Source organism: Xylocopa sonorina, chromosome 12 (genome assembly GCF_050948175.1).
Source record: "Xylocopa sonorina isolate GNS202 chromosome 12, iyXylSono1_principal, whole genome shotgun sequence".
NCBI lineage: Eukaryota > Metazoa > Arthropoda > Insecta > Hymenoptera > Apidae > Xylocopa > Xylocopa sonorina.
The window spans coordinates 8,097,823-8,111,918 of record NC_135204.1 but is presented as its reverse complement, the minus strand read 5'-3'; the positions used below and the strand labels follow the sequence as shown (position 1 = coordinate 8,111,918).

At 38.9% G+C, this 14,096-nt stretch overlaps 4 protein-coding genes and 2 long non-coding RNA genes across 7 annotated transcripts; 1 reads left to right on the top strand and 5 right to left on the bottom strand.

The window, feature by feature from the left end:
- Nucleotides 1-299: 299 nt before the first annotated feature.
- Nucleotides 300-908, bottom strand: Agt (O-6-alkylguanine-DNA alkyltransferase). Its single transcript, XM_076905595.1, has one exon. The coding sequence runs from the start codon at nucleotides 890-892 to the stop codon at nucleotides 320-322; it is 573 nt and encodes a 190-aa protein (XP_076761710.1). The 5' UTR covers nucleotides 893-908; the 3' UTR covers nucleotides 300-319.
- Nucleotides 909-1,605: 697 nt separating this feature from the next.
- On the bottom strand, nucleotides 1,606-6,186 carry LOC143429781 (uncharacterized). Its single transcript, XM_076905557.1, has 3 exons — nucleotides 2,268-6,186; nucleotides 1,974-2,184; nucleotides 1,606-1,882 (listed from the first exon to the last, which is right to left on the bottom strand). The coding sequence occupies exons 1-3, from the start codon at nucleotides 6,068-6,070 to the stop codon at nucleotides 1,757-1,759; spliced, it is 4,140 nt and encodes a 1,379-aa protein (XP_076761672.1). The 5' UTR covers nucleotides 6,071-6,186; the 3' UTR covers nucleotides 1,606-1,756.
- On the bottom strand, nucleotides 6,076-8,001 carry LOC143429635 (uncharacterized). Its single transcript, XM_076905310.1, has 6 exons — nucleotides 7,624-8,001; nucleotides 7,255-7,368; nucleotides 7,035-7,181; nucleotides 6,759-6,960; nucleotides 6,161-6,663; nucleotides 6,076-6,105 (listed from the first exon to the last, which is right to left on the bottom strand). Exons 1-6 carry the CDS (start codon nucleotides 7,705-7,707, stop codon nucleotides 6,076-6,078), a joined length of 1,080 nt encoding a protein of 359 aa, XP_076761425.1. The 5' UTR covers nucleotides 7,708-8,001.
- Nucleotides 8,002-8,692: 691 nt separating this feature from the next.
- Nucleotides 8,693-13,382, top strand: LOC143429889 (uncharacterized). Of its 2 annotated transcripts, XM_076905728.1 has the most exons (5): nucleotides 8,693-8,810; nucleotides 11,828-12,166; nucleotides 12,322-12,603; nucleotides 12,673-12,852; nucleotides 12,979-13,382. In XM_076905728.1, the coding sequence occupies exons 2-5, from the start codon at nucleotides 11,903-11,905 to the stop codon at nucleotides 13,345-13,347; spliced, it is 1,095 nt and encodes a 364-aa protein (XP_076761843.1). In that variant the 5' UTR covers nucleotides 8,693-8,810; nucleotides 11,828-11,902; the 3' UTR covers nucleotides 13,348-13,382. The 2 variants fall into 2 exon arrangements, with proteins under 2 accessions (XP_076761843.1, XP_076761842.1); XM_076905727.1 differs by lacking the exon at nucleotides 8,693-8,810 and having other exon boundaries at nucleotides 11,485-12,166.
- On the bottom strand, nucleotides 9,688-10,237 carry LOC143429882 (uncharacterized). Its single transcript, XR_013102578.1, has 2 exons — nucleotides 10,092-10,237; nucleotides 9,688-10,012 (listed from the first exon to the last, which is right to left on the bottom strand). It is a non-coding gene; the product is annotated as an uncharacterized LOC143429882 (long non-coding RNA).
- Nucleotides 13,383-13,465: 83 nt separating the features above from the next.
- Nucleotides 13,466-14,081, bottom strand: LOC143429634 (uncharacterized). The gene is made up of 2 exons (XR_013102558.1): nucleotides 14,010-14,081; nucleotides 13,466-13,579 (listed from the first exon to the last, which is right to left on the bottom strand). It is a non-coding gene; the product is annotated as an uncharacterized LOC143429634 (long non-coding RNA).
- Nucleotides 14,082-14,096: the final 15 nt, after the last annotated feature.

The following is a 14,096-nucleotide window of genomic DNA, read 5'->3' as shown; positions in this document are numbered from 1 at the left end:
CACCAGTCCTCGAGAGTTTACTTCGCTGCCGGTAACGATGTGCGATCAGTTTGAGCACTTTTCGCAGAGATGGCACCACAAGTCATATTTAAATATTTTCAAATGATGTATTAAAAATGTGTGATTAAAATTTTGTGAAGATGATTGATTTTTATTCGAACTCGCAATACGATACAAAATATAAATCTTTAAGCTTTTAATATACAAAAATAATGAATTCTCCTTACATTATACGATGCTTATTTTGTACTACATCTACACTGATATTTATTATAAAGTTTTCGAGACGTACATTCGCGTGTTTAGAATACGAAATGAATCACTTAGACGTATTTAAGTTATTACGTTCATAAACCTGAATAGCTTCTTTACGATCGGTACCCCATTTGTACTTATTCTCACCAGATTTGCTTACAACGCGATGGCATGGCACCAAATAACCAACATTATTTTTCATTACAGCGTTCGCAACAGCTCGTACAGCTTTTGGTTTGCCTATGTTGCTCGCTACTTGTCCGTACGTGACAGTGGTACCTTTTGGAATCGACAGCAAAGCTTTCCAAACTGCTATTTCAAACTCTGTACCCTTCAAAGCGACTAGAATTCCATCGTCAGACGATACACGCTCGGAGAATATCTTTTGCACGATCTCTTTCGTTTTGTTCGTGGCATCCTCCATTAATTCGGAGAGAGGCCATTCGTTTCTTAATTCCGCCAATGCTCTCTCCTTGTACTTGTCAGCCAACGATAAGAAAACGACAGCCTTATCAGTGCCTCTTATAGCGAGTAAACAATCGCCAAATGGTGTAGGATGGAAGGCATAAAGTATTCGATGATTTTCGCGTTTCGTTTTGTATTCTTCCGGTGTAATGGTTTGACAATTAACCATCATGATGATGACCACTCGAAATTGCCAACTCTACGAGAACGAGTACAAATAATACGCCAAAATATGTTTAATATTATTTACTTATTCACACTGTTCTTATGTCCTTCCAAGGTTAGAAACGTCTGGAGCTTCTGATCGATAATTTACGTAGTAATCCGTGCCTTAACCTTGTTCCGTTGTAGCACGTTGTTCTCTTTGAAACGAGGATATAATACACAATAATGGAGCACGATTCGAGCCATAGATAAATAATAATCTTGATTCGAACTTATCGAATACAAGAGATGCCACTAGCTGATGCTTGGAGATTTATACTTAATTTATAAGTTAAATAATTTCAGTTAATTTACACGATACGATTAACTGTATGGTAAAAAATATATGTAAATAATGTCGTTTGTTGTTTTGTTCCATTAACTTCGTTAAATGGAACGTAACAGCCTGTATAGTAACGCCTGAAGTCGGTAAAGCCATTAAGTTTCAAATGGTAGAACAATTTTATTACTTTCATGGATAAATAACTACTTCAAAAGTTACGATCAACGCGACAAAGGAAAGTAGCGATATTTTAATAAATAATAGGATACTCGTGTGAGACGTCCGGACTGAATCTGCAATGTATTACAGCATACTTTAAGAATGCGAACACTTCCCTGTTACAGAATGATTGAATATTTAATTATTTTTCTTTTTTTTTTTCACCGATCGGGGCAAGAGTCGTTTAAGAGATTTATTACTTTCGAAGGTAAGTATCGTAGAAAAGGAAATAAAAATCTACAGTATATATCGTTAAGGCGCGTGAAGATGACGAGCGATTTACAAATGTACAAGAATGATATTTAACAATGAGTCGTTCGTGTAAATGAATTACTTCATCGCCGTACGCTTGATCACGTACGACTTGATTTGATTAGGATTTGCGTTCAGTTTAACGTTAAAATACGCCTTGCGGGATTTTGCGTCGTACAGCAACGAATTCCACATCCGATCCCTCTGCAATTGAAGAAAATTCATTACAGCTCTATCCGCGATTTATCAGATGCTGTATTTCCCATAGAGATTACCGATCACGGCGTAGCCGTACCATAAAAATGCTGAAGTTACCACATATTATCAAACTGTGTTTCGCTCTTGTAAGAGCAACGCAAAGCCTTTGTCTGTCTGCCAGAAATCCAATCTTCTCGCTCCTTACGCAGGACATGATTATTACATCGCGTTCTTGCCCTTGGAAACCATCCACTGTGTTTATTTCAATTTTCATTTTCCTCCGGATATTCTCGGGCAGTGAAGATATTCTAAAATAATAAAAATCAACGCGCGATAATTGGAATACTCGATGAAGAGCAAGGCATATTTGCTACGAACAGGTACCACTTACTTCTCGTTTATTTTCGCCAATATTAATGCCTTCTGATTATTGTACGGCGTAAGAATACCGTAGGATATACACGAATCCCAGTTATCAAAGTTGGCGAAGGTGAACATACTGTAAACAACATTAGCTACAAACTCCGCCTCGTCGTCGTTCGAAAAGCTATCGTTGCTCTGGCTCGTGTTCATGTTCAACATTCGATAGGCGTGAAACGGGAAGTTGTCGTCGCGCTCCACGCCGTTCTTCAGCTGTCCACCGTAAAAGAATTTGTTCGGCCAAAAGACAATGTCTTTGTGCATACGATACTGAATGTCCAGCGTGATTATTGGATTATTCGGCTGCGATTCGAAAGCACGTTGGACTCGAGAAAATATAGACTGATCCAACCCGTTCTTCTTCGCCTCTGGACTCAATATGGTGGCGGGCAATTGATTGTGATCGCCAACCAAAACTAACGTGTTAATCCCCAACATCAACGGTATCAATGTTTCCGCCTCGCAACTCTGCGTGGCCTCGTCAACGATGCACACGGATATCCTCTTTTTATTGGTACCGAAAATCGATTCCATTTGATTGGTGCAACAGGAGGACAGGGTGCACGTTATTATATCAGCGTGGCCGAGGATCCTGTTCTCCGCGTTACGTTGCAATTTCATGCGTTCCTTGTCGTTTCTTTCGTTCAGCGGCCTGGGATTCCTCAGCATCTCGTATTTCAGTACCATCTCATCCAATTTTATCCTAAGGTGTTGCTTATAAATCTCGTCCACGTTGCGTGACGTGGACAGTTCGCATTTAATGGCGTTTATTTTCGAGATCAGAAATTGCATCTCGTCCTGTATGCTCTCAGGCGAGATATTGTTCGAGCTGGTCGTCGTTTTCTTTATGTCCCGTTTCGCCAGCTCGGTAACGGAGATGTCTTTCACCGTCGGATGCATCGTTTCCGTTCGCCCGATACGGACCATCCTGAACGGTTTCAACTTCGCCTCTTGCTTTATGAGAGACCGTATGTTTAACAATCTTAAAACGATCTCATCGATAGCAGCGTTCGACGGCGCGCACACCAACATTTTGAAGGAACTCCCGTTACTCGTATACCTGTTGTTCCCGTACAATATTTGGGCGATTATATTTACGATAACTTTAGACTTTCCAGTGCCCGGTGGCCCGTGAATAAAACATAATTTAGTATCCTTTTGTACTACCGCTTTGGTCACCTTGCACACGGCTTCCATCTGTTTCGTGTTCAGTTGGTCGCCAGTGATCAACACTTCTGGTTCGGAAACAACTGGTAACTGGTACATCTCCAGTTTTGGGTTCAAGATTAAGTTCATTAATGGCGAACTGCGAAGATAGTCCAATGCTTGAACCATTCGTAAATTCGGACGTAAATAAGTCACGACTCTTAATCGTTGCACACGATTCACCAGAATATTTATATCCAGAGGTCTTGTTCTCATGGTGTACGTTAACAGTGTACGAGGCCTGTTCACATACTGTAACAAATCCCTGTTGAAACGCGTTGTAGGCGTTAATACTGTTATATGTAAATCTAAAACAAAGGCGAATACTTTCCGAAACGCTTGTCCCTTGTTGTTGTTGTAAGCGCACTCGAAAAATACTAAGTCACCGAATAGAGGGTGAGCCTGTCTGTGCATATCCTCATCGGTGGCCAACACCTCGAGCATTAGAGTCGTGAATTGTAGATTTGGATAAGCTACTTCTTTCTGAACAGAATTCTCGACTGTAGAGCACATGAGCGTCCGCTGTCTATTTGGATCGGCTGCTTGAAAATCCTTCGTGATACAATACCAAATCTCCAGCAGCAAAAGCGGTGCTATGGTGTTATAGTATTCATCGTACGATCTATAATGCGTTAACATTACATGCAATTCATCTGGATTTACAACCGGTGCGATAGTCTTCAGATGCATCTGCTCCTCCAGCCAGACTGGGTTCCACAGAAAGATGCGTAATAAAAATTCGTTGTACTTCGCGTTGCGCGATTCAGCGACAATGGCTGGTTTCGTTACAATGACCTTTTCCCGTGGTATGGGCGCGTCTTTCCCCACCAGTTTCTTTAAGACGTTCGATTCGTCGATCTCATATACGTGCACAGTTTGGATAGTCGAAGAGAACGATACCCGTTTCTTTCCTTTCGTTTCAGCGATGGGTAGCTTCTGGTTCGACTTGATAGCCGAGGCAGAGTTTTTCCCGGCGGTTTTAGTTGGCAGTTGAGTGCTCGATTTAATCTTGGGCTCGGTTTTATTCGATTCGTTTGCAGTCTTCGGTTGTTTCTCCAACGAAAGGTTTTTCAACGCGTCTTCAGCTGCTGCAGTGTCCGCGTCTGGCTTTTTCGCTTTAGATTTCTTAGGGATCTTACCCAAAGTGGAGATATCATTTACGGTCAATTTGTTTTGCAAATGCTTTGTTATTTCCATAGAGGCGTCTTTGTTTTTCGCTGTCGTTTTCGCATTCGCAGGAGCAGTTTTAGTTGTTACGGATTTACTAGACGACGCTTTAGGCATCTCCTGTGTGGTATCGTCCGCTTTGGCCGCAGAGATCGTCTCCTCGACGAGAAAATCGTTACGCGTCTTCGTAGTCACCTTCGCTTTCGGCTTAGAAGTAACGCGTTTCTTCTCCTGATTGTCTTCCAGGGACGATCGTTTTTCCATCGCGAGTTTCTTCAATTTCACCTTTCTGTTGTCCATTAGCGTCTTCTTTTCCTCCTTAGAAAGAGGTGCCGATGGTTTCTTCTTGCTGGGAGGTAGACACGCGGCCCATTTATGGAGCATTTTACGGTTCTTCTGCTCTTTCGTGTGCAAATACTCTTCCAACTTTAACTTCTCTTGCTCCTCCTTCCGTTCTTTAGCGCTTAATCTTTTTTTACGAGGTTTCGTGGTTCCCTCCGGTTTTGAAGGATCCTCAGATTTCTTAGATGCTTCTTGAGCTTTGTTCGAACTACTTCTACGTCTTCTGGTGGGCATGTGTAGAGGTTCAATCTGAGGCACTTTTTTCTCCAACTTCGAACTCTTAAAAGATACTGGTTTCTCTCTGTTACTACTAGTTGAAACATCCTCGCAAGTTTTTGCCTCTCTCTGAACAGAACTCTGATTCCTCGGTGACTCGACACGGTTTTCCGTTGCACCACTTACAGAGCCAGAAATTTCCGAGGACTTAACACTGTGGAAACTAGAATCTAGGTCTATCCTTTCCATGGACACTTCTGGTAAAAATATTTTATTTAAATTCTTCACGCCTGGCAATGCTATGGATTCTTTTCTGTTCGTACATTGCTCCGATTCATTTTCCTCGCCTCTTCCTTCGTCCACGTCATATCTCGTCTCTTCACTTGGTGAAGGTTCGTATGCAATTAGATCAATGTCATCGGTTACTTCTTTCTTTACCTCACACACCTCTGCGTTAATTTCATCGTCCTCGTTAAGTATTTGACTTCGAGATAATCTCTGCAACCAATTGTTATCCTCATCCTCGCTATCAGTCAGCGAAATAACTAAATCCGCATCTTCCAATATACTGAATCTCTCATTTTCGGTTTTGACTGGTTCCTCTTTGATCTCATCTTTAACAGACGTGTTAAGACCATAGCCAGCATCGAACAGTTGTGAACATGGGAAAATATCATCTTCGCTATCGCTCAAATTCACAACATCGTCTACTGAGAATTTTGTTTTAGGTTGCTGTTGCACTTGTTTCAATTTTATGGGGGATATTATTGGAAGCGAATTTAAGTTCTGGGAATTGATAATATCATTCTCATCACTGTCAGTTAATTGCAATTCATCCTCCATTTTTATTACATTATCCTCGGTGTAAATAAAATTTGCTGAAAGCGGGAACAAATCTTTTTCTTTATCAATCACTGTTTCACTTTCGTTTACAAAAATTGCAGTACCATTAATATTTTCCACTGCCCGTTCTCGACTACTGCGCGTCGTTTCTAAACTAGTTTTTGCTTTTACGTTGTTGTTCTTCATTATGCTCTTAGATTCGAAATTGCAAACATCACTTGCGCTCTGTACACTTACAGTGTTTGATAATTTCTTTCTGAGGCGTTTTTTAACTTCTCCAGACGTGTTTGTATTTGATTCTTTAGTACTGATATCAACGTTAGAAATTTGATCCATATTGACATTTTCCTTTAAAACATCCGATACAGGCGGCCTCATCGAATTAAATGAATCATCGTCAATTTTTACAATTTTTGCGCTACTACTTGTTTCAGACATAGTAACATCTACATGTTTGTTTATGTTTGCCTTACTATTCGATTTGATTTGACTCGTAACATTGGCACAGTTTGCATCAGAATGATTCATTGAGCTAGTGTTCAATGAAACATGGACTATTTCAATATCATTTTCATCTTTCAATTTAACTCTTTCTGAAACTTCAATTACTTCCGCTGTAAATGCCAAATTACTATCTTCTTCACATTCTTAGTGTTGCGATTAGGTATAAATAAAAACAGCATACTACCTTCCAATGGTTCCTCCCTTGGAACGCAATTTTCACCATCCAATTTAGGAATTTTACTCTGCAAAACTTTTGTGTCACGATTCTCTTGTTCCCATTTACGTTTAAGGACGCCATTGAGTTTATCATCACACACTTTCTCAACATTTAATCCAGTTTCCGACAGTGTACAGTTGCTGTCTTTATTCTCTACTGACTGCAATTGCTGAAATGGAATCTAAAGACATGAATAGGTCGGACACGTTTACAGCAAAATGGTTACAGTGTTTAAATCCTTACTGATATGGCACGCAGTTTATATACAAACATAGAAGGATCTGTAACATTTACAGTTCCACAACCAATGCCAATGATATCATTTGGCTGCAATTTAGTCGTCTGCAAAGGTCTCGCTGCGACTCCATTTATATATACACCATTTGAGCTCTGAAGAACATCATTGTTTAATTAACTATACATATTACATTGTATGATTAATACTAATTTTATCGTCTATTACCTCCAAGTCTGTAACGTATACTTCATCTTTGGTATAAAAAAACATACAATGCCGTCTAGATACTGTCAAGCTAAGGCACACTATTTCATTGTCCTTGCCTCTCCCACAAGTGTACTAAAATCAAACGACAACTAAGATCTCTTGATCGCTACGTGAAATGCGTGCTTAAACAATATTTAAATCATTATGTAATCAGTTGGTATTAGTGCGCTATTCAAAATATTATATTTATAAATATCATTCATCGATATTGTTGAAGCATCGATTCATAAAAGTGATACCCATGAATTGGCACTGCAGAATAAAAATCTGAGTACGATAAATTCTATGCAAGTTCAGTAAGTCTTGTAATAAACATGGTACACTTACTGTGTGCCCTGGTTTGTCGAGAATATATTTACCAGGAACATCAACGCGTTCCAATACGAATTGCCAATTGCTATCCGAACCCATTTTTCAAAAATAATCGGTCTGTTTACAGGCACCTCGCTGTTTTAGTTAACCTATACCCTATTACATCGATGATATTTCATAAAAGTAGTTTTCGACAATTCTCGAAACCTACTTTTATCAAAACAGTTCAATCAGTACGATGATTTACAACAGTTGATTTAAGTCTGCACATCTTCCTAATAAATCGAATACTTTTGTTGATGTTTACCGCCTTTCTACATTGAAAATGTACGGCATATATGTGTGACAAAATTCCCACAAATAGCAGTACCAAGAAATGTACCAACATTTACTCCAGTGAATTCTTTAGCTTGTAGAACGCTGCGAGACGCCGAGTGAATGGCTGGCAAATGAAAAACAGTTTTACGTAGCGCTACCTAGAATTATCTAGATGATGTTATTTTTTCATTGGTATTATTGTAGTATTCTTTGTTTAGCATAGAGAATCCAGCGGATGTGAAATAACTTCCTACGCCGTTAGTAATTTGTGATATCACACATTTATCACTCATAAGATATTCATTGGCGTCTGTAAAAATGCGTACACTGAGCTAATACAAACTGAAATACAGTCTCCTTTCCACCCGAGGCCTAGCAATAATTATCGCTTAACTTAAGTTAAGCGATCGATCTATTTTCTTGCTGTCATCAGCTGCATAAGTTAAATTGACATTATTAAATATACTCAATGTCCTCTTTCTCCTTTTCGTATTTTCAATAACAGGAATATGAATCATTTAAGTCCAAAACGAAATTAATGAAAGAATGAGGAACGTATAAATAATTATACTGCTATAAGTCCTCGTATCTTCGGTGAGAAAAATGTTTTCTTATATTACATGGCCGTAATAGGAATTGAAAATATAATAAAATATAAAACATAATCTACGTGATTGGGTAGGATTCCCTTAAGTGTCGGGCCAAGCCAAATATAATTTTTATCCCGCTCTCTTAACGATAACGAACAACATGTACGAAACACAAGCGAAGGGTCGAGTCATTCGCAGTAAAAAGAGTATTTTTTTACGTTCCAGGAGATTACAAACCGTCGAACATTGCGAAAGAAGGACGACCAGTTTTCGGGGCACGATGCCTGACAAGCTGTTTTACTTTCGGTTTCACTGATGAGAAAAGGTTTAGTGGGGCAGCAGGAGAGAGACCGAGGAAAAGGGTAAAGATCTGTATGGAAGAAACAATAAATGAGTGTCCAATGTGACACACCTTAATTACCTCGATCCAACCGTATAATCTATTCAGTTGTTAAATGATTTGCGGAATATTAATTTACATCATATACACTGATAACGAATAGAACGGTCATTCGTTATGTCATTTATGATGTTTCACGAGAGCGCAAGTCAATTACAAATCTTTAAGGATCTTTTGAAAAAATGTAAAAAAAGCATAAGATAAAAGCATTAGATACAAATTTTATCAATACACTACATCGATATTTTATGTAGTTAATTTTACCATAAGCGTATTACCATGTAGTGTATTGATAAAATGTTTAACTTATGCTTTTTTTAGATTTTTTCGAAAGATGCTTAAAGATCTGTAATTGACTTGCTCTCTCACAAAACATTATAAACGACATAACAATTAATTATTCAGACTCGTAATTACATTGCTCTCTTTTTTTATCGCTGTACCTTAGTTTGTACCAGCCCGTTGACGAATAAAAATAATTCACCATTATTCCTTTTCACATTCATCTCGTGTTTCACAATATTAAGATCACCAGATCTAGATTAGCCTACGGCAATGTTTAATTATATTATCCAAGTCCTACCTTAAATTATCATTGATAAAAATCAAGTCTAACTTATACTACATTTTAATTAGATGAAAGTCATCGTTCAATTAAATGTTCTCGATAAAATTACAAGGAAAGCAAGGTTTACGAAACGCAAAAAATATACAAGTAATTTGATCTTGTTAATTTGCGTCGTTTTTCAAGATCGTTATCTCAATCGGTCATTCTTTTTGTGAAAATCGCTACACCATCTATAAAATACGCACTTCTGCGGGCAATTTATCAAGTATGAAGAGGCGATTTACCGTGCGCTTAAACGCGTATGTTATAAGCACGAAAAGAATGGTGTGCGGGCGAATTACCGGTTTAGGGTACTCGCCTACCATAAGCAGTTGCGTAACATTTTCATCTCGATCAAGAGCACGGGTTGAAAAATCGATCGTCGATCCACGCCCAACCTTGGTACACATAGATGTTGAGCAAGGCTTAAAAAATTGCCATTCGAGGACTCTCTTTAAGGACCAGGACCCACACCGACAATGAGGGAGACTGCAAGCATTATTCACGGTCTGAGCAAATGCAAAACCTCGGGCTGCCGTGAAATAAATTATTTTTAATCGATATTTACACCGCACTTATCCTTGACCACTCTTATCGACGTATAAGGAGGTTCGGAAGTTAAGATCAGGTGGTGAAACAATAACCGTTCGCCATATTTAACGTACTTTGCACAGACCTTTTCGAGCAATTATGAAATTTCTGGATCGATTTATATTTTAGCTGGCCTACAAAATAAATAATTATTACTATAGTTATAACGTGCAATACTTTTGTATATATATGCCATACCTTTTTTAACTTGTTAGAAATTATATCTTTAATGGATTACTTATGGTTTGTAAATAAAATTTAAAAGATAAATTAGCAAAGCCTTTGAATATATATTCCAAGCGTTTAATAAGAAAGCTTATAATAAGAATTAAGAAAATAGGGATTTCGTACAGAAAAAAGCAAAAGGAGATCACCTTGATACCTTTATCAAAACAAGTCATGATTTTTTTACGAGTTACGTAAATAAAACGAGCTTAATTAAAATTCCCTCTTACGATTATCGCTAAATCTGAGTTCTGTTTATTGCGAAAATAACCATGCGTTTCTCTTCTTCGAGAATTTAAAGCGAGATTATAGGACTGTCCATTGGGGTTTTGTCGCATTAGACGAACGTGGAATAATAGAACTTCGTGTTACAATTCAGGAAACGCTCTTCACTCCTTTTTTCTCTCGCGTAATTCGGCGTCAAGATTTCGTGAGTGTTGAATCTTACACGGACCCACTATGTGCACGGGATGAATAACAATCGGGCTCCAAAGGCGCAACGACCCAGTTGAATTCAACTGTTTTCACTTTCGAACGTCTATAATACTTTGGCATTCAAAATTGCCCCATCCCATTCATTAGTTATCCATAGATATTTATAGACAAATATTTCTTCCCTCGTTGGTGCATAAATTGTTGAAAGCAATGTGATCTGTACACCTATGGAAAGAAGATAAAAGTGTATAATCACAGAAACGAAAACTTTTACCTTCATTGATTCGATATCACTCAATATATTACTGACTTCATATAATAGAAGCTTGATTATATAATATTTTGATTATTAACATTACCATACGTAACTTTCTTCGACTTAGTTTAAGAAATGCCAATCAATCTCTTCGAAGTGACAGTTTCTTATAGAGGGAACGACAATTGGCCAATTTGGCAATGCTAACGGTCCGATATGAGATTGCGAAATAGTGAAATTAACTATTCTAGAATAGAGACAGAGAGATGCATAGCTGTTAATTTATAAGAGGGAGCAGATTTCTCGAAGATTTAAACACATAGAAGAGTAAAGTAGATCGACCCAGTTTTGGCCAACTTTGAGCCTTTGTTCATGTGGGAGGGGTACCGGATCGACGATTTTGTGAGAAGGGGTCCCCTTTACTACCACGTGGCCATATAAGCAACGGCTGGTGCCACAGTCACGACAGTCTCGCACCCCTTCGTTGATTCGCACTGTCGTTTCATTTTTTCAGCAATCAAGGTAACGTCGTCTCTGAGAGTCTACGTTTTTACTAGACATCCTCTTGAATTCACGTTTTAATTTGCTAACTGCTCGCTGACATAATCAGTAGACGATTGGTTGTGCCTAAAACACTGATTGTCGGTTCTATCAGAACGTACACACGATGATTGGGCACGTTTTTATTTTTAACAGCGTTTAACGAGAATCCTAGAACATATTTCATAGAATTTGATATTTTCTATATTATCAAATTTGTAGAACAATTTTTATTTCTGCTACCACACAGAATGCAGCTTGGAGTCGTATTCGTGACGGTGGCAGCCGCGCTGCTGCAAAGTTGCTACGGCGGTGGTTTAGTGTCCATCCGGATGCCCTATCTGAGTCCAGCAGGAGTAACTTATATCAACAACGTCGATCCTCAGGGACAATTTGCATACAATGTTCCGGCTAAAGTCGAGGCCCAGCATATTGGTTACGCTGCCGCCCAAGTACCCGCAGTGGCTGCTGTGCCGTTTGTGAAACATGTGCCGACCGTCTCTCACGTACCAGTCACCAAAATCGAGGCCCAACACGCTCTCCTGGAGAAGCAATTGGACGTCGTGAAACCAGCTGTGTCCACTCGCAAATTCGAAGTAAGCAAATACGTCTGCCTTTCCTTTACTTCGTTTCACGTTTTTTCTATGTTTTCTTCTCTCACTATCAGTCCTCTCGATTCTCAAACTCTCAAATTCTATTTCCATCCTTTCAATTTTTCTCTTACGTTAAAAATTTATTACATTCTCGTTAGGTACGTCGGCCAGCAATCCAAAAACAATTCTTCGACATCGAAGAGCGCGTTGTTGTCCGTCCAGCTGGATCAGCTGTAGTTGAACTCGAGCAACCAACCTCCAAGACTCCTAAAGGACCAGCTGTTATTCAACCTCTGTACCAGAATTTCGGAGTAGGCCCAACCATTGCGTCCCCGATAAACACAGTCTTTCCTTCCCCCAGCCCAGTCAATGCTGAAGATGAAAGCGTTGTGGTAGAAAACCCTGATTTCCGACAAATCGGTGCCCAAAATCAAGGCCAGGTATAGTTTCAATTACCTTCTTACATTTCTTCTTACTTAAACGATATTAAACGATCGTATTCGCTATAGGGTGGAGCTGCAGCAGCGCAAACAAGGACAAACTTGAACGGTGCAAGGTCAGACGAACCGTTCATTGCCCGTGATCCATCACCAAATGTCGTTGTCAGCCCCAATTCCTCCCCTGAAATGGACCAGCAAAATCAGAACAGACTGATCGAATTACTGACTGCTCGTGGCAATGTTGCTGAGGTAACACGATAATATCTATCGATAAATAATAGAATGAATGTTCTAAAATGCTTAAAACTTGTTTCCACTGACACTGTTACCACAAGAAAAAATTGATTAGTTCGTTTAATACTTCGTTTCTCGTAGGTTGGATTCGATCGCTTCAGATCCTCTCAGTCTGCAATAGGCGACGCTGGCCAAGTAAGAGGCCGCGTGATCTCCGCCACCCCGGCTCCACTGTACGCGGACCCAGCTGACGAACGCGTCTCTACGCGACGTGTCGTGGTCAGCAGGCCCATCGAGACCCTTCAAGAAGTGAATGTAGTCGAGCCAGCCACGAAAATCGAAAGAGTATCCGTGCAACAACCTACCCTCATAAAGACGGCACGTCTCGACACTGTTCAGGTTCACGGTTCTGTCCCAGTTGTTGGAAAGGCGCTCGCACCAACGTTTGCCCAAGCTGCTGTTCCTCTGTACCAGAAAACCATATCGCCAGCTTACCAATACTACCAATAGACCGGTTGAAGAATTGTGATGACTTAGTTTCCTGACATCCTGCAACAGGGATATTAATAGATTTTAATAAAAAATAGATCATCCAATATTGTAATATTAAATGTTTAGTATGCCAAACCTATCTGGTATATTGCTTCATTGTTAATGTAATAATTATGTTCCAGGAGAAATTGTGTATAGTTTGTAAATGTAAAACAATATTTTGTTCCGTTTGTAAAATGAAAATTATGTCCTGTGGATGGATGGAAACTTGTGTGCCTATTATTTGGATGTTTTATACTTTAAAAGAGGTTTATATAAAAGATGGAAATGTCTACTATATAATTGTTAATTAATTTTCTACCAAACCTACCCCACAAAACGCGTAAAAATACCAAGACATAAAATTCGTTCGTGTATTGGTAAAAAGATGGTTTAACAATTAAATAATTAATTAATTTATAAAGTGAGGAGATTTATGTTGTTTCATTATAACAATTTTATATGTTGCCACTTTTAAAACTCATGAAAATTAAAGAAAAGAACTTGAATCTACTACAAAAGGTGACAATTAAATAAATCGTTCAACTGGATACAAAGTCAAGGCGGTATAGAAAACTTAAGTCGTAAAAAACTTTTTATAGCCGATTTCTGGGTTATAAAATCCAATCAAAGATCATTACTACAAGCTCAAGTGCAACGTCTTTCGTACCCTTGAATGAATTCCTTTTGCTGACATAATTTCTCTTACACATCTTTCACTTTGCATT